This window comes from Gopherus flavomarginatus, chromosome 4 (genome assembly GCF_025201925.1).
Source record: "Gopherus flavomarginatus isolate rGopFla2 chromosome 4, rGopFla2.mat.asm, whole genome shotgun sequence".
Taxonomy (NCBI): domain Eukaryota; kingdom Metazoa; phylum Chordata; order Testudines; family Testudinidae; genus Gopherus; species Gopherus flavomarginatus.
Genome location: NC_066620.1, coordinates 149,997,393 through 150,020,107, shown reverse-complemented (window position 1 = coordinate 150,020,107; position 22,715 = coordinate 149,997,393). Strand labels below are relative to the sequence as shown.

General features: G+C 43.2%; 1 protein-coding gene across 1 annotated transcript; it reads right to left on the bottom strand.

Moving 5' to 3' along the window:
• Positions 1 to 15,270: 15,270 nt before the first annotated feature.
• Positions 15,271 to 20,681, bottom strand: CGA (glycoprotein hormones, alpha polypeptide). The gene is made up of 3 exons (XM_050950200.1): positions 20,582 to 20,681; positions 17,090 to 17,274; positions 15,271 to 15,348 (listed from the first exon to the last, which is right to left on the bottom strand). The coding sequence occupies exons 1-3, from the start codon at positions 20,679 to 20,681 to the stop codon at positions 15,271 to 15,273; spliced, it is 363 nt and encodes a 120-aa protein (XP_050806157.1).
• Between the last annotated feature and the right edge of the window lie 2,034 nt (positions 20,682 to 22,715).

The window sequence follows — 22,715 nt, the reverse complement described above, 5'->3', positions numbered from 1 at the left end:
GAGTCCAGTCCCCTGCCCTCATGGCAGGACCAAATACTGTCTAGACCATCCCTAATAGACATTTATCTAACCTACTCTTAAATATCTCCAGAGATGGAGATTCCACAACTTCCCTAGGCAATCTATTCCAGTGTTTAACTACCTTGACAGTTAGGAACTTTTTCCTAATGTCCAACCTAAATCTCCCTTGTTGCAGTTTAAGCCCATTGCTTCTTGTTCTATCATTGGAGGCTAAGGTGAACAAGTTTTCTCCCTCCTCCTGATGACACCCTTTTAGATACCAGAAAACTGCTATCATGTCCCCTCTCAGTCTTCTCTTTTCCAAACTAAATAAACCCAATTCCTTCAGCCTTCCTTCATAGGTCATGTTCTCAAGACCTTTAATCATTCTTGTTGCTCTTCTCTGGACCCTCTCCAATTTCTCCACATCTTTCTTGAAATGCGGTGCCCAGAACTGGACACAATACTCCAGTTGAGGCCTAACCAGCACAGAGTAAATAGGAAAAATGACTTCTCGTGTCTTGTTTACAACACACCTGTTAATGCATCCCAGAATCACGTTTGCTTTTTTTGCAACAGTATCACACTGTTGACTCATATTAAGCTTGTGGTCTACTATGACCCCTAGATCTCTTTCTGCCATACTCCTTCCTAGACAGTCTCTTCCCATTCTGTATGTGTGAAACTGATTGTTCCTTCCTAAGAGGAGCACTTTGCATTTATCTTTATTGAACTTCATCCTGTTTACCTCAGACCATTTCTCCAATTTGTCCAGATCATTTTGAATTTTGACCCTGTCCTCCTATACTCTCTATTGCCTCTTGTATCCTCTATTGCCATTTTATACACCTCTACCCCAATATAACGCTGTCCTCAGGAGCCAAAAAATCTTCCTGTGTTATAGGTGAAACCGTGTTATATCAAACTTGCTTTGATCCACCGGAGCGCGCAACCCCTGGAGCGCTGCTTTACCGCGTTATATCCGAATTTGTGTTATAGCGGGTCGCATTCTTTCGGGGTAGAGGTGTATCTCTAAGAATCTCATTGCATATTCAGACAAGGAATTCCACAGTTTAGATGCCCCAACACAAAATAAAAATTTCCTGAGAACTCTTCTAGTAAATTGTATTATTTACTATATTTTTTTAAATTTGTATTTTTATATTATATTGTTTACTTCTACTTTACTTACATATGTAATTAGTTTGAAGAATGTGTCTAAAATGTATTTCTGTCATGATGTCATCGTTATAGAGAGGGCTGCTGAAATGAAGATTATTATTCTATTTTTACAACTTCGCCTTTGTATTCACGCAAATATAAATTCATTTTTATGGTATGAGGCCTTTTACACTCAACATAGCTTAGGGCCTCAGAATATCATAATCAGGCCCTGTCTGCAAATGAAAAAAGGTTGAAAACCACTGGTATAGTACTGTACATTAATAGACACAAATCTGGAATAAAATGGATCTGCATTGTCACTAGGTGGCACTCAAGAGCCATAAATACCAAATAGGAGCAAAGGCAGAGACACAGAAAATGCACCTTTTATAGAAAAATTAAAACAAAAAACAAAAAGCATCCAGCTTCTTTTTGATTTTCAGTAAAACTTCACACATTTTCTACATCATATTCACATTGTCATATATCCAAGACAACAAACTTGGATGACTGAAGACAATCTTTCTGAAAGAAAGCTTCCCTATCAGACTTAACTGAATGTGCAGTTGGGTAAGACAGATATAGCACAAGAGATTTGCAGGAATCAATAATCTGCTACCTCCTGTCACTTAAGGTATGATTGCCAAGTAGAAGTATTTAGGATAAGGCTGCAATGAAGGCCTGAAATCCTTACACATACTCAGAGGACAATGTTTCAATTGGGAGAGTTCTACAATTATAACCTATTGTCTCTGGCAATAGCCATACGGGAATGAAGAGAAGACAGCTGATAGATTTCCCCCGGCCTCCACCCCCGACACTGAAATAATGTAGAGAGGAAAGGAGTTATTCGGTAATTTATCTATCTGTCTATGTACATCTGATGTGCAATTGTGGTATCTGCACATCACGTATATCAATTTATCCTTTAAAAATAGTTTTATGTTTGTCTCTGCTTAAGTTCAAAGGAGAAAAGCTTAATTTGTGTTGCCTGAAATATCAGTAAGGACAAGCCCTCAGAGAAAGGATTGGACAATTGTATGGATAAGAAGAATGTTCACCGAGGAGTCTGGTGGCACCTTAAAGACTAACAGATTTATTTGGGCATAAGCTTTCATGGATAAAAAGCCCCACTTCTTCAGATGCTTGGAGTGAAAATTACAGATGCAGGTATAAATATACTCACACATGAAGAGAAGGGAGTTACCTTACAAGTGGAGAACCAATGTTAACAAGGCCAATTCAGTCAAAATATTCAGTTACAGTACTAAGGATTATTTTTCAAGTTTGGAAAGGATACAGACCATCCTGCATCAGGGCATAAACAACCTCCAATTTATAAGGTTAACAAGAAATTTTCCCTGTAGCCATGTTATTCCATAGCTGTCTACTGCAGAGTTTGTTGCAGCCATTTTTGGCCACTGACAGAAACAGCATGCTGAACTGATGGATCAATGGTCTGATCAAGCATGGTAATTCTTATGGTGCTCAAAACAAACACCAAGCAAAATAATGCCTGTTAACTATGGCCACCACGGGGGCTCCAAATTCTTGACTATTGTAAATGGTGACCTCTTTATAAAGTGGCAGGGAGGGGAAGTAGTCAGAAAACTTGCACCTATCTGAAAAGTTAAAATAATGAAATTCTTTTTTCTTCACCTTAAAAGACAAACTCCTAATCTTGAAGCACTTTACTTCTCCAGTTCCCTTTACAGGGTGATAGCAATACATTTCACATGCTTGACAAATGTGTGGATGCTTAGAAATACACAGTAGCCATACTACTCTAGAGTCTTAGGGTGAGATTCTGCATTGCACAGAACGGAGCTCCCTCGCAGCCCAGAGGGAGGAAGGGTTAAAGTAGCTTAAGGCACCTTTGCATCCTGGAAAGGCCACCAGCATAATCTAGACCTGGAGGCTTCTTTAAATTACAGAAGCCTTCCAGAGCTGTCCTATTGGCTGCGGCACTGCCTAGAACTCCCTCCGCCTACATGCTGAGGCCTCAGTCCTGACACAGCCTACCTGGCCCCAGCCTCAGGGCTTGAGAAGAGGTCCTCAGGAGCAAGCCTTAAGGCTGTCTTCCACAGTACTTGCACATGCAGAATCCTCCTCCAGCCAGACACAGGGCTGTTAGGGCCCCTTTAGGCTGCTTAGGCCATTTTACATGTCTGTGGTGCACTTTACACACCTCAAACTAAACTAGGGTGACCAGACAGCAAGCATGAAAAATCGGGCGGGGGGATAATAGAAGCCTATATAAGAAAAAGACCCAAAAATCAGGAGTGTCCCTATAAAATTGGGACATCTGGTCACCCTATACTAAACCAAAGCAAGGCATGGAGCAGTACCAGGCCAGGAAGGCCTCACCCCTAAGCATAAGCAGGGCATGCTCTAGGTGGAGGGACAGTTTGAAAGGGCATTAGTAGTAGGGTGACCACCTTTTCAAAAGGCAAAAGTGGAACACGTGCAGGAACCCTGCCCCTCTCTGTGGCCCTGCTCCTGCTCCTCCTCTTCCCCTAAGGTCCCACCCCCCACTCCTCCTCTTTCCCTAAGGTCCCACTCCCTGGCCAAGCCAGAAGCCAGAGTCATCCCATGGTAAAGACCTGCCCATGGAGCTCAGGCCACTGTGGGGAGCCTTGAGCCCTCTACCTTCCCTGAGCAGGGGGGCAGGGTGCCTGAGAACAGCCCCCGACCGTGTCCCTGCCCCTGCACAAGAAACCAACAAGCTGATTGTGGCAAAGTTAGAGGGAAATTGATATATTTTGCAAAAAATAATTGTTTTAATAAAGGATTATACTACCTCACAAGGCCAGTTTGCTACCTTGACCACTTTACTAATTTGTTGTACCTCTTTTCCTCTTGGTTTGTCTGCCTTTTAGCTGGCAAGTTCTTCAGAGCGGACTCTAGGTCTTCCTTTATGTTTGAGAAGTACCTAGCACATTATGAGTAAAATTCAGTAATAACAGAAAAATAGGAACTGTCATACTGGATCTGGCCCTTAAGCCATATAGTCTAGTGTCTACTGACAGAAGTGGCTAATACCTGATGTTTCAGGGAAATGCAAAAAACTATCATACACAGTCATTTGTGCTGAGCAGCACATGATGGAAAAATTCCTTTCTAATGCCTCCAAGGCCAGCTTACTCCCTGACGTATGATATTTGTTTACTCTTATGATTATCTTAGCCTGCATAGCTACAAATGTTATTAATGGTCATGCCATTGTCCAATGCTTTTAAATGTTAAATTCCAGCAGATACAATCTGCTAGCTCCAACCTTTTTACTCTAAGCACCTGTCATCTGGAACTCCTTCCCTCAGACTCCCAGAAAACTGCTCTCTCTTTATGTATTTTCAAGACAAAAGTTCAATATTTGGGGCTTTAGTGTATTTGGTGGCTTTCAAGAACTGCTTCTTACTGTAGTTTTTCCTGGAAACCTCCCATGGGGGATATTTGCAGGATAAGGAAGCGATAAATGGCTTAGCATAAAGCTATGAAATAAGCAAAGTGACAAATAAATGTAGAACTACAATTATTCTAACTCAAGTGAATAGAAAAATTAAAGGGGAAAAAGTGAATAACTCTCCCTAAATTGTCTTTCCTGTCCTTATCTGAAGCTGCTTATGAAGCCCTAGGCTATGCACACGTGCAATACAGAAAAAATTCTATGAAGGCTACTGGCCCTTAGGGATGAGCGCTCAGTGTTAAAGTGCTGCCTCATCCTGTTACTGCATCTCTGGAGCAAACGGCAGGGAGGAATGGGAAATGAGCAGAACCTTGGTCTGCTGGCCTACTCTCTATCAAGCTTAGCTCAGACAGCCTGAGTGGCCTATACTGTTGTAAATTACTAACCATCCCCGCACTTCTCAGGAGGGAGGAGAAAGCAGGGAAGGAATTATGACTCAGAGGGGTGTCTCTGAGGCCCAGTGCCTCCCAGATCTACTCAAGGGGGTTGTATAGCTTACGCATCACTCTTTCTTCAGGACTCTGCTTAATATCACAACTATCCCGTACTACATGGGGGATGGAGGTGTGGGAAGAGAGACTGCAGGCAGGAAGCTTCAGCTCTGCTTTATCTTTGAACCTATACATAAATGTATCTGGGGAAAATATCTTCATGGAATTCCATAAGAGGAATATTTTATCTGGTCTGGACCTGACCTGACTACAAAGCCAATTACATCTCAGAAAGCAGTTTACAGCAATTTCTAGCAGCCATTGGGTGGATGCTTTGTCTATCCCAAGTAGCAACCTGAGCCAGCTAGACACTAGAAAGTAAGGAGCAAATGACTTTAATGGTGCATTTTGTAATAAGAACAGAACCTAGTGAAAATGTCCCTGCAATGGTGACTGTCAGAGAGCATTTTCTAGAATTTATGGACATTGATGATACTATAGGAGCTGGTATGACAAATGTGCTTCTTAAAAAGCTGGAAGATATGGGAATTGTGATAGCTGACATGAGAGGTCAGGGCTTCGATAATGGTGCCAATGTGAGAGGAAAGAACAGAGGAGTGCAGACACAGATCCAAGAGTCAAACTGTCGAGTTTTTTTTGTCCCATGCAGTTCTCATTCATTGAACTTGGTGGTCAGTGATGCAGCATCAGCTTATAGTGAGGCTGCTGAATTTTTTAATGTCATTCAAAGCATCTGTGTATTTTTCTCTGCATCAACTCATCGATGGCAAATTTTGAAGCAACATCTGGGAACATCCTCTCTGACCGTGAAACCACTGAGTGCCACATGATGGGAAAGTCAAGTGGAGGCAATAAAGCCTATCAAACACCAAATTGGGAAGATAGATGATGCCATAGTTGCCATTATGGAGAATAATGCTATGACAGGAACTGCCCATGGGAGAACAGTGGCAGAAGGAAATGGAATCAACAAACATACATAACTTCAAATTTCTGCATGGCTTAGTGTTGTGGCATGACATACTGTTTGAAATAAATGTTGTAAGCAAGAGACTTCAAGGTGTTGACCTTGATATATCTGGAGCAATGGAACAACTGGACAAAGCAAACTCATACCTACATTCTTACCGGTCAGATGAGGGATTTCAAAACGTTCTGAAGAGTGCACAGAAGTTGGCAGAGGAACTTCACACTGAAGTTATTTTCCCACCCATTCAAGAATACAAGAGTCACCGAAGAAGAAGAAGACATTTTGATTACGAGGCACGGGATAATCCCATAAGAGACCCCAAACAACAATTCAAAGTTGAATTCTTTAACCAGGTGCTAGATTGTGCAGTAAAGTCAGTTGAAGAATGTTTCATTCAGCTCAAGGAACACAGCAGTATATTTGGAATGTTGTATAATATTCCAAAACTCCTCACTATACCTGAAGAAGACCTACACCAGCAATGCAGGGCACTAGAGACAGTGTTGACACATGATGACATGCGCGATATTGATGCAAGTGATTTAGATGATGAACTGAAAGCCCTTTCAAGATACATTTCAGCAGAATCAGCTCCAAAGGCTGTTCTGGAATATATGTGCACAAATAAGATGACCACCCTCTTTCCAAATGTTTTTGTTGCTCTGCGCATACTTCTAACGCTTCCTGTGACAGTTGCCAATGGGGAACGCAGCTTTTCCAAACTGAAGTTAATAAAAACACATCTACGCTCCACAATGACACAGGAGAGGCTGGTCGGCCTTGCAACCATCTCAACAGAGCATGAGCTGGCCCAGACTGTGGACCTTCAGGAAGCAGTTCAAATCTTTGCAACCAAAAAGGCACGGAAAGCACCACTTTGATTATTCAAACAGATAAAAATGCCAGTCTCTATTTCTACATAATGCAGACAAGAAAAGTTACATTTACTGTTCGGGCATTTGAAAGTGTTACTTAAAATTTTTGAACAAGGCATTTTAAGTTGCTAGTTCTCTTTTGTTGGGGTAGGTATCAGAGCAATACCATGAGAGGAGTAGTACAGGAAGAAGGCAGAATTGAGACCTTTCAAAGTTTTGGCCCAAGCAAGGGGGCAGGGGCGTCATTTGAGCTCCCCGCCTCAGGTGCCAAAATGTTGTGGGCCAGCCCTGCCTGTCAACTGAGTGTTTTATAGAAAATGTGTCAGGGACTCGGGAAACTGCAGATCAGAATAGTGATCAGGGCCAACCCTGGTGAGCACCTCCAAAAAGAGGAAATCTCACAGATCCTAAATGAAATGATTTAACTGACATAATGCAGTGTGCTTACTCATTGCCTGAAGTTATATCGAAACCATGTATGGGGCAATATTTACACAAGGAAGCTTCTGGTGACACAATCAAAGGTCCTTTCTCATTGAGTAAGGCTGTCGTATATGGTTACCTAGTTTCGCAAACCAATGCAGGACGGCCTTCTTAAAGTTGCAGCTGTAGAGCAGCCATGTACAAGCCCTGACTGGTCAGAGTGAATAATTCCTGGAATTATTCCTCCTCACCGCTATTTTAAAGTCATCATTTAGCTGGGAAATTGGATAACAGGGTGAGGAAAGGAGGTTTAATAGTCAGTATTGCCAACCACAAATGTTCAAAAATCGTGAGTCAGACGCACCAAAAATCATGAGATTGGCTTTAAAATCATGAGATTATGTAAAAATAATAGATTTGGTGTTCTTTTTATTTGCCTTCTGCTTTTTGTGCCTTTTGGATGCATTGGGGTCACATTTTGAAGCTTTCCCCACAGCCATGTGGGCTTGAAATTTAGAGATTTTATTATTTAAGAATGAAGGTTGAAATCATCACATATCCACTTGACTCCAGGAGCTGGGATTTAAGGAGAACAATAATTATTATGAGATTCATGACAAAATCATGAAAGTTGGCAACACCAAATACTGATTCATGGCCTCCCTTAGTGTCGAGGGGAATTAACTTTTGTCAAAGGCATCACACTACATCTATTAGTAAAAGGTTTTGTCTGAAATGGAATTTATTGAAAATAGCTGTCAGATGTTCATTTTAGCCAAGAGCTTTTTCTCTTCTATTCAGAATATGGCACCTTTGAATTTACCCACTGTGGATTGATTTTGAAGTATACTTTGATTGATTTTAGGACTGATCTTTTGGATTTATATAGGTCACTATAATAATCTAAAAGTACATTATTTATCTCTGCAGGATGTGAGCATGCTTGGTCTTCAGCATTTTTAATTGTGAGTATTGGCCTGGCTGCTTTATCTCTAGTTATAAGCCCTGCTCACAATGATCCAGTTTTATCCCCATGTTCATATACCCTCATCCACAGATAGAGAAGATCCTCCTTGGCTATTTGGGTAAAAAAGAGATTAGTCTCTGTCTTGAGCTGATGAAGTTCTCATTCAGTGTCATCTGGATAATATATCACCAATTTAGTCTCCAGCTGAGCCACCTTATACTGTAAGGAAGCTATGGCTTCTGGAAATGGGGTTCTGGACCAGCTTTCCAAAGGATTAGTTAGGGCAACCAACCAACTAGTTTTAAGAACAATGGTGCAAGTAGAAATCATTTCTTGCGAGTACGCTGCACTCACTGGAGGGATACAAAGGAGGGGGGCATGTGAACACCCGACGTGGCCCCCCACACGTGACACCCCCACTCCGCCCCCAGCCCAAGGCCCCAGCGTACTCCTTATCCCTCCCCATGATCCACGTCTATCCCACATTACCGGGGGTGGAGAGGGGCGGGCTCTGACCTCCTACGGCTGCGCAGGGACTTCTGCTATACACACCCCAGGCAGGAGGACTCAGGAGACACAGCTGCGTGGAAGGGCTGGGGGCCGGGCTTGGGGCGGTACAGCTGTGCTAGAGGAGCTGCTGTTGTGGTACAGCTTAGTGGCCCCAACTTCTGCTACTTTTGCCGCTGAGGTTTCTTCCAGGAGATCTGGGCTCTGAGGAACTGCAGCAGGGAAAGGAGAAGAACACCGGCAGCTTCTCTGGGCAGCTGCTGCACCACCCCCAGTCCCACCCCCTGCCCTTGCACGGAGCTGCATCTCCTCCATCTGTACAGCAGCCCTGCCTGAGGGTGGGGCTGATGGCAGTACAACCACACTGGAGGAGCTGCCGGCGTTCTGCTCCTTTCCCTGCTGGGAATTACAGCAGGAAAAGGAACAGAATGCCAGCAGGTTCTCCGGCGGCTGTACCGCTCCCAGTCCCTCGCCCCAGCCCTGACCTCCAACGGGGCTGCTGCACAGACAGAGGAGCAACAGCTCCGTGGAAGGGCTCAGGGTGGGGCTGGGAGTAGGCTCCTCCTCTGTCTTTCCAGGATGCCGTACCAGCTATAAATATCTTACTGGTATGGCGTATTGGACCGTACCACAGTACTTGCACTACTGTTTAAGAAGGAGCTTGATCAATTTATGAACGGGATCATAGGATCGGATTGCCTGCAAGAGCAGGGGTCTGGACTTGATAGCCCAGAGGTCCTTTCCAGTATTATGTTCCTATGTTTCCCTCTTTTATTTTCTGTTTCTACTAAAAATCCAGCAGAGATTCTCCTTATATATAAATCTTGAATACCTCCCACTATATGACCTTAGTCATATCCCAAAATGGTTTGGAAACTACTTATTCTCAAATAGGGTCAAATCCATTGACTTTCCAGTGACAGATAGCAATTGTTTCTAGCCCTGATGGTTCATGAGATATCAGACTTAAATTCAAAATTATTCTGATTATGATTTTGTTTTACATTCTCTTCGGTTCTGACCTGATTTTAGTAGCCACTACCTCAGAAACTGTGATAGCTAGGACTATTGTCATACATCATCTACAATCTTGTATGAATGAAGTTGGGATTAATCTTTAAATCTAGGGATTTGTGAGAACACTGGTTTCTAAAATCCTGAAAGAATGGAGGTTTGGGTGGCAAGTGAGAAATTAAATGATAATTGCAGATCTATACAATGGGCATGTCTTTCCATGGAGGCCAGGTTTAAAGCACGGGTTCCATTCTCATGTATTGTTGTTTCTCAATATTTTTGTGGTTATTAAATGATAATTAAGAAAACTTCTCACTACTTTCAGAAAAGTTACTGTTTGTCTCTTAGCTAGTTCCTTCTTGTGGACAACGCAGGACAAGGTAGACACAAGCAAGGCAAAGAGGCTGGCAGAACAACAGTGTAATGAGATATAGGCCCACTCCATGGAAAAGTTTGGGAGAGTGAGCAGGCAAAGCCCCTTCAGCAGTGAACTTCGGAGAGTAACTCCTTACATGGTCCCCGTTTCAATACCCTGAAATTCGCAACCTTAAATTAGTGTAATTTTAAACAAATTTTAACTGTAGTCCCCTGAGTTCTAAAAAGCTGCTAATGCCAAGCTTTTATATCGTGTTTTAGTTGCATTTTCCCTCTTGCCCTACATGTTGCCAGTATGCCAACTTTTAGGCTTATTCCCAGAATGTTGTGAGGCCTTAAAACCGCTCATTTATCCTTTCCAATAGATGATCCTACAAGGGAAAACTTAATCCCAACTATACGTATAAAATGATGAGGTCTAAATTAGCTGTTACCACTCAAGAAAGAGATCTTGCAGCCACGAAGGAATTTATAAAGTACATGCTCCCAGATGGAGCAGGGAACACAGATAGAGCCCATTTGGCCTTAAGAACCCCTCCTTCTAAGATAATGTTTCGGTGTGAGGGAGAGAAAGTGCATCCCATATCCCACACCCCAACAACTTGCCTCTGGCAAGGCCTTTTCTATTAAATGAGGATCCAGCTCCAACATTCCTTCAAACCCCCCATGGCAGTTCTTCAGGTTTTATATGGGCCAGGAACAAATACAGAGACTGGGGGGGAGAATCTCATTAACATAAAATATGCATCCACTGAGCAGTTCTCTGGATCCTGACCAGGAAGTGGCAATGGAGCCCAGCCACCCACTTCTCCACCTTGACCTAACCATTCTCAGGATCCTTTAGGGCAGGGCAGATTGGGTTCATCCAGGGCTAACACCGCTTTTATTTCCACATAGGCCAGGATTTGGCTACATATCCACACAGCACTACTGAAACATGGCCTCCTCTGGTGTGAAGGATAGCGTTAAACGCTACATGCTAGACAACAGAGATCTCTCTTGTACAGAAGTCTCCTGTAACAGACAGATGGCCCACCAAATCTAGCACACCAATCACCAATAGCAGCTGGAGGGGAAATCTGGGTACTCCAGAACAAAAGTAGCCATGGGAACATTAGTGTCTATAAAAAACCAGACAGGACCTCTATTTTTAAAGGTCTCTTCCAAAAAACCTACATACCATCAACTGCCTGGATCTCCACTTATTCACCCTGCTAGAATGTGAGCCTCTGGTTTCAAGGAGTCTGAACATTTCAAAACAGAAAATTAGATTGCTAATCTTAATTATTTAATGTCTGAACATGTAATGTAAACCAATATGTAAGTACTATTATTTATCTATTATAAAAAGCCTCTCCCGATCTAAAAGATTGATATAAAATATGTCATAAGACATGAACATGGGTATTTCTTGGGTAAATGTCTTCATTGTTTATTTTTTAATATGCAAGTATCCAATATTTTATTGTATTTTTAGATACTGTTAGTATTCAATATTATATTTAAATAAGAAAGTTTATTCACACTGTTTGTTGAAAGTTCTACAATGCCTCTGAGCTACTGTTTTCCTGAGTGACAAATAAATATATTTCCCAGCTGTTTCTTCCTTCCACAACTCCTCATCCTTCCTCAAATGTAAACTATAATAATAATAGGACAACTAGTCAAGTATCTTGAAATGTAGCTGCAGTGCATAAGTGGCACGTGGGAGAGACACCAAGTTCCTACTCCATGTTCCGAGGAAAACTAGAGCCACTGCACAGAACTCACAACCCAGTGGCAACTATGCCAAACCATGAAAAAGACACAGAAAATTGGGCTTGGTTTTGGTTTAATTTGCTTGTGAGTTGCTTGTTGGCTAGTTTTTGGCTTGTAGATTGTTGGTTGTTTGGCTGGTAGCCTGTTCCTTGTTGTAGCTTGTTGCTTCTTTCTTTTGATTGGCTCCTGGCAAGCAGGGGTAAGGGGCAGCAAGCAGAAGCCAGGGGCAAGCAGGAGTAAGGGGAGGAGAGAGTCAGGGGTGCACAGCAGGCCCACCACAGTCCTAGACTGCACACCGGGGGGATCTAGTCACATAGAGTGTTGAGGTTCTTAGGCATTGGCTTGTTTTGGCCTTGTTTTGAAATGGAATTAGCTTGATTTTCGGCTTATTGTGAAAGTCGGGGTGCTTATTTATCACGTGAAAGTTGGCAACTGTGCCCAGTGGGAGGGGGAGCTATTGTGTATTTAAGTCACTTACAGGCCCTCCAAATCCAGAAAGCCTAAGTTGACAAAGTTGTAATGCATGAGTTTTTCTAAATACTAATATGCTATCACAAAAATGCAAGAGGACTCAGCCTCAGAAATTTTCTTTTTAAGATTGAGCTAGGTCACTAAGGGGCACTGTCTTTTAATAAAGTTGCTGTGGTCTCCTATTGCTCCACTCGATTTCACTTCGCCACCAACAGAGGCTCCATCACCACCCCAGTACACCTCGCTCTAGTTACTGCCTCCCTACTGGTTGATTGTTTGGGAGCTGAGAACCAATCAGGTCCTGACCAGGCCCAGCCCCAGCAGTGGCAGGGCACACGCCGGACAATGGGGAGGAAGTAACCAGAGCTGTCATGACAGAAGGGCAGCCAGGCCAAATTTGAGTGGCATTGCAACCTAGCACTTAAATAATAATATATGGAGATATACCTATCTCATAGAACTGAAAGGGACCTTGAAAAGGTCATCAAGTCCAGCCCCCTGCCTCCACTAGCAGGACCAAGTACTGATTTTGCCCCAGATCCCTAAGTGGGGCCCCCTCCAGGATTGGGCTCACAACCCTAGGTTTAGTGGGCCAATGCTCAAACCATTGAGCTATCCCTCGCCTGCTTGGGCTCCTGCTCCCAGTTCCAGGGTCCACTCTGAGATTTCAGGAGTATGTGAGAGAGGATTCATATATGTGAGTCTCACAGCTTATGTGTGAGACTTGAGGTGTCTGCCAAATCCTGGTATAATTTAGATGGTTCTGGGGGTCTGTCTATATGACAGCAGTCTCTTGGGGCTACACAGTGCAGTGCAGCACAGGCCAGAATCTCCACTGCAGCTATGCCCCCAAGATGGCCCTCTCACCCTCACAGTCCCACCTGGTGCACTCCCTATGCCAGAGCTTGCCAAGGGGTTCTCAGAAGGCTGCCTTACAGGTGTCTTCTGCAGTGTCTGCTCCAGGGAGATCCTCTCCTGGACAAACAAGACACCTTTACCCACTCCAGTGTTTATACATGGCATAAAGGGCCCAGAGCCAGCGTGAGGTGCTTACCCAAAGTGTTTAGGCTTTGTGTGGGTAATAGGCAAGGTCTGGGAGAGCTGGAATTCATTTATCCCACTACCTGCAGGCAAGCCACAGAACTGTAGAGCAATTCCTCCACACTCGTTACTCCAGCCCGTATGCTGGGGGAGTGACCCCTCTGCAAATCCTACATAGGATTTTAGAATCAATGGATTTGCACAGGCAAATGTCCCATGCTGCACACTGGCCAACTATCCCTCCTCTCATAAGCACTAGCCCATTTGGGGCTGATGCATTGCTTTTGGAGCTTACATAGAGCCCCCTTCTGTGGTGCACAGAGAGTTCTGAAAAAAGAACAGAAGTACTTGTGGCACCTTAGAGACTAATAAATTTATTTCAGCATGAGCTTTCAGGAGCTACAGCTCACTTCTTCGGATGCATAGAATGGAACACACAGACAGAAGATATTTATACATACAGAAAACATGAAAAGGTGGAAGTATGCATACCAACAGGAAGAGTCTAATCAATTGAGATGAGCTATCATTAGCAGGAGAAAAAAAACTTTTGAAGTGATAATTAAGATGACCCATAGAAGGTGTGAGGAGAGCTTAACATAGGGAAATAGATTCAATTAGTGTAATGACCCAACCATTCCCAGTCTCTGTTTAGGACTGAGTTAATTGTATCTAATTTGCATATTAATTCAAGTTCAGCAGTCTCTCTTTGGAGTCTGTTTTTGAAGTTTTTTTGTTGCAAAATTGCCACCTTCAAGTGTGTCACTGAGAGGTTAAAGAGGTTGAAGTGTTCTCCCACTGCTTTTGAATGTTATGATTCCTGATGTCAGATTTGTGTCCATTTATCCTTTTGCGTAGAGACTGTCCAGTGTGGCCAATGCATTGCTGGCACATGATGGCATATATCATGCTGGTAGATGTGCAGGTGAACGAGCCCCTGATGGCATGGCTGATGTGATTAGGTCCTATGATGGTGTCACTTGAATAGATATGTGGACAGAGTTGGCATCGGGCTTTGTTGCAAGGGTAGGTTCCTGGGTTAGTTTTTATGTTGTATGGTGTGCAGTTGCTGGTGAGTTCTGACGCCCCCTTTATGTGGCTGGTCTGTCTGTACCACTCCCTGTTCCCACACCCCACATATGAATGCATACCTTCAGATATGGGTGAATTGTATTTTAGGAGCATCTGATCTTACATCTAATAAAACATGTCAAAGAAGGACTAGTTCAAACAAGGGGGGAAAGGTGACACAGAAAGAGACCACTACATAAAGGTTTTGTGTGGCTTCCTATATGGTTCAAGTTCCTTGCCTACAATGGAAGTTGTGAAAGGAAAAGGAGAGAAAACAGGATAACAGAAACTTTGCAAGTTTAAAAAAAAAATCATAAAATATATATCTAAGCAAAAACAATAGACATGCATTCCTTTTCCCCTTGCACCCCCAAAAGTCCTGGAACTTAACCCCTGCAAAAATGTTTTTAGCTTTGAACTATTACATTGCCTTTTTCCTGACGAAAACATTGATACTTTAATTCACACTTTTTTTAAAAATGGATCAAGCTTTTTTTGTCATGCAAAGTGCTATATTTCACTCCTAATGGAAATAATTAAACTTGGTTAGATACGTGATGAAGTAACGAGGAGATAAACAGCTGTACATCTCATCAGATCATACACTAAAATGCCCTGATCAGAAAACCTAATATTTTAAACAGAGGTGCTATAAAAGCTGAAAAACAAACAATTCCGTTCATTGTCATCCGTGGTCACTACCGATGGGACAGGCTTTAAGATTTATGATAATAGCAGGTGCTGCAATGACATTCTGTGTGATTCTCTATCTTCACGTTGTCCTTAAGGGTAATCTTTTAAAAAGAAACACACACAAAATTATAATTAACTACATGCTAAAACAAAATTCTTCATGCAAAGTGTTTCTGAAGCCTTTCTTTTCTCAACTAGATACTGTACAAATGTCTTTTGAGATATAGGTATCGGAATGGCACCTGAATCATGTGTTACACTGGTTTTCTATAGCTCAGAGCCACAAAGCCTGAAGGCAAGGTTTTCAAAAGCACTTTTTGGGTATGGCTACACTTGCACTTCAAAGCACTGCCGTGGCAGTGCTTTGAAGTTTCTAGTGTGGTTGCAGCGCCAGCGCTGGGAGAGAGCTCTCCCAGCGCTGCACGGACTCCACATCCTCTACGGGTGTAGCTCCCAGCGCTGCAGCACTGTTTACACTGAGGCTTTACAGCGCTGTATCTTGCAGCGCTCAGGGGGGTGTTTTTTTCACACCCCTGCGCACGAAAGTTGCAGCGCTGTAAAGCGCCAGTGTAGCCATGGCCTAGTGATTTTGAGTGCCTAACTTGGCACATCTGAGGCCATGGCTACACTGGCGCTTTACAGCGCTGCAACTTTCGTGCTCAGGGATGTGAAAAAAACACCCCCCTGAGCGCTGCAAGATACAGCTCTGTAAAGCCTCAGTGTAAACAGTGCCGCAGTGCTGGGAGCTACACCTGTTGAAGATGTGGAGTCCGTGCAGCACTGGGAGAGCTCTCTCCCAGCACTGGCGCTGCAACCACACTAGAAACTTCAAAGCGCTGCCGCGGCAGCGCTTTGAAGTGCAAGTGTAGCCATACCCTGAGAGAGGCCTGTATTTCAGAAACTGTCAAGCATCCACGATCTGAAATTTCAAGACCCTTTACCATATCTGAAGGTGGCCCCCCAAGCAAGGAGACATTCAGAATAACTTGTCATTTAAAAAAAAAATCTTGGCCAAAGTATATGGGCTGAATGGGAGCAAGGATAATCTGGGTGAGCTAGAGCAGTGGTTTTCAACCAGTGGTACCACACCTCCATTCCTCCCTTCATGGCCTTAAAACCACCTCCATGCTTGTCTATGTGGAGCTGGCACAGAGGTTGGCTATGCTGTGCGCAATGGATGTGCAGTTCTGCTACAGGCCAACTATCCAGCCATTGTGCACTCACTAGATTGGTGGCTTTAAACAGGCCCACACCTCTGGGTGAATTTAAGGCTGTAGTATATGGAAAAGGGTTACAAATAACAGGGGTAGGTGAAAAACAGGTTTCACTGGAGGTATACTGGTACTATTTTTTACCCTACCTTAATAATCATTTCTTGTCCTGACCAGTCTCCCTGCTGCTCAGAATAGTTCTTGCCAATGCAGGGAATAGGCAAGGGAAATCACATCAAACAGAGTCAAACACCAATTATGTGGTATTTAGGGTAATGTTGCATGTCAAGGGGAATTTCCAAAAAAAAATTAATAAATAAATAACCTGGGAGAAGGGCAAAAAATCAGGGCCAGACCTTCAGAAGGTATAAATCATTGCAGTACTATAGAAATCAGTGGAATGCAAACAATTTATTCACCGCAGCTGAGGATCTGGCCCTCAGGGTTTATCTAATGTTTAACATGCTAATTTCTTTAAAAGAATAGAAATCAGATGCTCAGAACGTAAGCATCTAGGATTTTTTCCTCAAATGGTGGTTAAATGCCCTATGGCAGGAACATACTCTGCTCTATTCATTGATTTATGTTGCATCATAAAACAAGCTTAAACGGGTTTCGGTCTTGTCCTCACCTTTGTAAAGGCTTTTGCTACACAGCATGTTGCCTCTGATGTAATGTTCTTTGGAACGAGCATTGTCTTCTTTGATCTCATGGGAGTGGGATAAGCCCTGGAGAAACAACATCCTGTGCACTGGTAAATGGGAGCTCCTGGCTTTGAGAAGAACCTGTTCTCCCCTAGCTTGCATTCTGGACAACCTATCACAAATACATAAGCAACAGAAACTATAAACAAGCCACTGAAATGTTTCCTCATATGCCATAGCCGATTTGAAATTAGATTTTTATTTTCACTAACAGACAAAAAAAAAAGCACAACATGGGTTATGCCGCTGGTCATCCCCAGTTATCATCTAACAACAGAAAGAAGGATTTTCTCTGTCGAGGGTTTGGAGCTCTGGAATACTCACAACTTGCAAGGCTACATTCATGGCATCTTTCCAGATAAGACTCAAAAATGTATTGCTTCCTTTCCATGTTTCTCATTAATTTTCTTTACAGGTGGGTTGTAGGTGAGTATATACAGTTGTCATCCCTAAAAACTTGTTAGTGGCTAAATGGTTTTATCACAGTATTTGCAGTATTCTTTAGACCAGGGGTAGGCAACCTATGGCACGCACACTGAAGGTATCACGCAAGCTGTTTTTCAGTGGCACTCACACTACCCGAGTCCTGGCCACCAGTTCAGGGGGCTCTGCTTTTTAATTTAATTTTAAATGAAGCTCCTTAAACATTTTAAAAACCTTATTTACTTTACTTACAACAGTTTAGTTATATATTATAGACATAGAAAAAGACCTTCTAAAAATGTTACAATGTATTACTGGCACACAAAACCTTAAATTAGAGTGAATAAATGAAGACTTGGCACAACACTTCTGAAAGGTTGCTGACCCCTGCTTTAGACATTCCCCCTGTTAAGAGAATTAGTTATCTAAGGCAATAATGAACAGTTTTTACCACTGTTGCCAAGGTTTTCAAAAGTGATTGTTGTTACTGGGTATCTTCATTGTTACATATCTGAGACTCATCAAAGGAACCTGATTTTCAGAGGGCAGATGCTCCCCACTTTTTAAAAGTCAAGCCTCTTTAAGCATAGCAAGTTGAGCACTCAAAAACTGAGACACCCATAATCCCTAGTAACAGGAGTATGAGTTTAAGGTTAAGCATGTGGTTAAATGCTTTCTTGAGCAGGGATTAACTCAATCATGTGCCTAAAATTAAGCATGTGCTTAAGTACCTTTTTGAAATTGGATCTCATCTGGGATGATCCTCCTTGCCAGTTATGAGTAATGTGGTCATCCCAGACTGAAGTCAATTGGACTTAAGTATATGCTTAACATTGAGCATGTGTATAAGTGTTGTTCTGCATTTGGCCCTTGATAAATCAGGGCATAAACATACCACATATTATACAGAAAAAATATTTTACAAATGTTGTAGAGAGTATTGAGTCTTATTTTTATAAACCTCCCCAGGTAAAGTCCAGAGGTCAGGTTCCATGCTGCACATGTATCTAAGAACTGCAGTACAGAGCTCACAGCCCAGGAAGTAGCGCAGAAGGGGTCTTTTAAAATTACAGCTGCCTCCTCAGGCTTCCCTGTGAACTGCAGCACTGCCTGGGATTTCCACAACACTGTGCTCCATGCTGTGACCCTGCCCCTGACACATTCCTCCCACATTGGTTATGTCCACACTGCACACCAAATCTGTGCCCTGACTCAGAATTAAGCTAACACCCCTCTTCTAGTCACACACAAATCAGTCTGACTCAGATCAACAAGCACTCAGGACCCAAGTCATAAGACCCTGCTGGAGGAGGGTGGGGGGTGGGGTCAGAGCTCAAGTCCTGCTGGGACTCAGGTTAAAGCACCATTATTTTGCAGGTGGATGCAGCTCAGGCCGCGGACCTGAGTCAGAAGGGCTGTGTAGTGCAGTATGGACACATTAGCATGTGAAGAAGTGAGGTTTTTTATCTACGAAAGCTTATGCCCAAATAAATCTGTTAGTCTTTAAGGTGCCACCGGACTCCTTCTTGTTTTTATGGATACAGACTAACCCGGCTACCCCCAATACTTGTTAGCACAGTTGTGAGACTCAAATACAGCAACTGTAAACCCAGGTTTACAATGCAGTGTGGACGCTCAAGTATGAGCTTGGAAACACCAAGTCCATAAGCCCAGGTCCCACAGACCTGGGCTTAGTGTGCAGTGTAATCATATGCTGTCAGCCCTGCCCTCAGCAGGGTCTTTACACCAGGGTTTGTGAGCAAGCCTTGGGAGACAGCCTCACTGCTGTCTTCCACAATGCCTATGCCGGGGACTCTTCTACCAGATTCCTGAGTCAGGGCCTTTTTACATGGTGTCGGTCATTTGACCCCACATGAGGGCCAGAGCAGGGGTAAGGATCTCACCCTGGGTGCGTTAGTTAGCATGAGATCAACGGCACAGGACTCAGGGAGAGAGAAAAAATGATAACAAATTTAAAATACTCTAAAACTGACCTAAAATAGCTTTTCTATAAAATATAATGACTTTAAAATCCACTATCCCGGGATCTACAAGAGATAGACACATATGCTGTGTGTTATCATGAAAAGCCCTGGCTCTTCCCTTTCCAATGTTATAAAACTGCCATTTGTAGCCCTGAAGGGTCACAAGTAGACTTTCAACTTGCTCTGGTTCAGGAATTAATATTCCCCACCAGCACCTGAGGGCAGTGTCATTTGGGGGGAAATCCCATGTTTGGGGAAAATCCTGCATTTGGGGGAAGAAAAGGAAATATTTTTATGGCAGACTAGCTTAGTGAGTGTTTTTAATAATGATAGCAGCTTGAAGCTTCTTAGAAGTTTGGAATGATAGAAATTGTCCTAGTAGAGAAGGATTAGTGGGTAGAGGGCAGGTGAAGTGGGCAAAAGTCATATGTGTGGGATGGATAGACTGGGTTGGTTTCACAAAATGAAAAACATGATGGAGGGTATGTCTACACTACAGAGATTATGTGTGCCAGCATAGCCCCGTAGGGTTGACGTAGCCTACATGGATAGAAGGGATGTAGGAACACACCTCATTAGCTATGGTGACAGAAGCCCTCTTCCGTCAACATAGCTATGTCTACACTGAGAGTTTTCCTGGTACAGCTACCTGGTTTTTTCACACTCTTAACCCATGGGGCTATACCAATGTAACTTTTCAGTGTAGACCAGGCCCAAGTTGCCTCTGAACAAAGAGGATTTTCTGTTTGTAAAACTCTGAACTGAACAATGTGGTAAGAGATGTCTCAGTGTTAGATGCAATGTATATAGTGGCATTTAAATGAATATAATATATTACTATAGCATTATATTTTCATTTCATGTTCATTTTACAGTCTAGCATGCCAAGAAATGTACCTGGCAGATAAGATTTATGACCACAGTATACAGTGAGTGGAAATTTAATTAATGTTTATATTGATACACATCTGATTTTTGTATTGTTATTTCTGAATTTTAAAGGTAGCTCACCCTGTGTGAGGAACTCTCCATCTGGAAAAGAATGAAGAATATGCAGAAACACGGACAACATGACTAGAGTGACTGCTGCATACTTCCCATAGTAATCCATGATTCTTCTGCAAAGAACAGACACAAACAAAGTCTTCATCAAACATTCTTGCATTATTGTCATTGGAAACACCATCAGCTACAGACATTATTTGGAATGATGATTAGAAACTGCAATGTACTTACCATTGTTCATTTTACAGCTTTACATCATCATCATCTTAATAATAGTTTCTCTTTTTGTATTTTTAATACATTTTTCTGGATGTCAACACAAACATAAAATATAAAAGCTATAACTGGCTGATATTTATGGTAGGTTCAGGGAAAACAGAGAAGCAAATATCTGTAGTCTGACCAAGATAAGGAACCTTGACAGAATTTTCAGTTAAAATAATTGCATAATTAGCACATGAAATTTCAGGCTAAGGGTCCAATTCTCACCCCTACTCTGAGTCCTTAGGGGCCAGAGCAGCATAAAAGGACCCTCAAAGCCTTATATCCATCTGGGAGAGGTTTCCCTTGGTGCAGGCACCACAGAAGGCTGCCTCCTGAGCACCACAAACTCAGGCAGAGGTGACACGCAGGGGGTGAGGCTGGGAGCAGAAGGATGGCATGCCGGGGAGGTTGGAGCAGTGTGGTAGGCAGAGATTCCAGGCAGCACAGCAGAGGCATGCTGCCATCAATCAGACAGTCCCCGGGGCTCTCAAAGTTATACCAGCAGATTCTCCAGCCCCAAGACCAGCTCAGCATCAGAAGGAGGTAAAGGTAGTTTAAAGTTATTGTCACAGAATGGCTGGCCCCTGCAGATGAAGCAGGTCTGGCTCCCTTATGCCAGAGCAGATGCTGTCAGTTTGGCCAATTAAGAGGGTGGAGCAGCACCTAGGGCTAAAAAAGATCCAGGGAAGCCCTGAGGAAAGTCAGTCGGGAGACTGGAGGAGATCTCCTGGGAAAGTTGCTGAGAGCAGAAAGCTCTCTGCAGGCCCTCCCTGGAAAGAGAGGGAAGTTATCAGCAAGCCAGTGGAGGAGCTAGCCTGAGTCAAAGCCAGTGCCAGAAGGCCGAAGAGGGCTAGGAAGCCAGTGGAGGGGCTATCTTGCTGACTCTCCTGACCCAGAGAGCCATGGAGAAGGCAGGAGAGGGCTCAAGGCAGACAGCGGCAGGGGCTGAAGGCAGACAGCTGCCTCCTGGCTCTCAGAGTTGGGGAGGTGAAGCTGGAGGGCCAAAGGGGACTGAAGGTATGGTGTGGTGAGTTGAGGTGCGGTGAGTTTTGCTGGGGCTCTACCTCTACTTGATGGATTGTCTGGACTATGGTTATGGGGCTTGGGTTATGGTTTATGTGCACAGGACTTTCTTTTGTAATAAATGAACCCTATGAGGGCTACTTGTACTTGGAAAAACTGTTGGGACTATTTCTGGGGACTCTGAAGGAGAGAAACTGATGCAGGTGCACCTGGTATGCTGCAGCCTGCCACAAGAGGATGCTCCAAATGGGGCTGCCTTGAGACGACCACCATAACTCCCCTCCCTCTCGGCTGTGAGCGCTTTCAGATGCACAGCACAGAATCTCACCCAAAATGCTTTTCTTATCTGGCCTGTAGTTTGTTTGGTGTTTTTAAACCTTCACTGAAGAGGAAAATGAAGCCTCAATATTCTCTCTATCCTAACTTCAGGTGTGCCATGCTAATAAAGGTTACTCATTTTGGAACAAACAATCAGCAGGAAACTTTTTGACAAGTACTTTGGGTTTCTTGCATCTTCCTCTGAGGCATCCTGCTACTGGCCACTGCTGGAGACAATACTGGACTAGCTGGACCATAGACCTGATCCAACAAGGCAATTCCTATGACAAAATTCAGGCTGATTTTCTCTTGCAGAGTCCAATCTCAGAGTCGTGGTCATTTGACATGGAAGGGTCCTGCATACTTCTTCAAACATTAGGTGGACTAAAGATAAATGTTAGTCTTGTGCTAATCTGCACTATACATATAGAATCTACAGTGCTGAACATTTCAGCTATTGTAAATCAGTTGGCCATTTTTCAACACAGCATCTTTAGCAGGAGGTCTGCAAACTTTCTTCTCAAGCACTAAACTT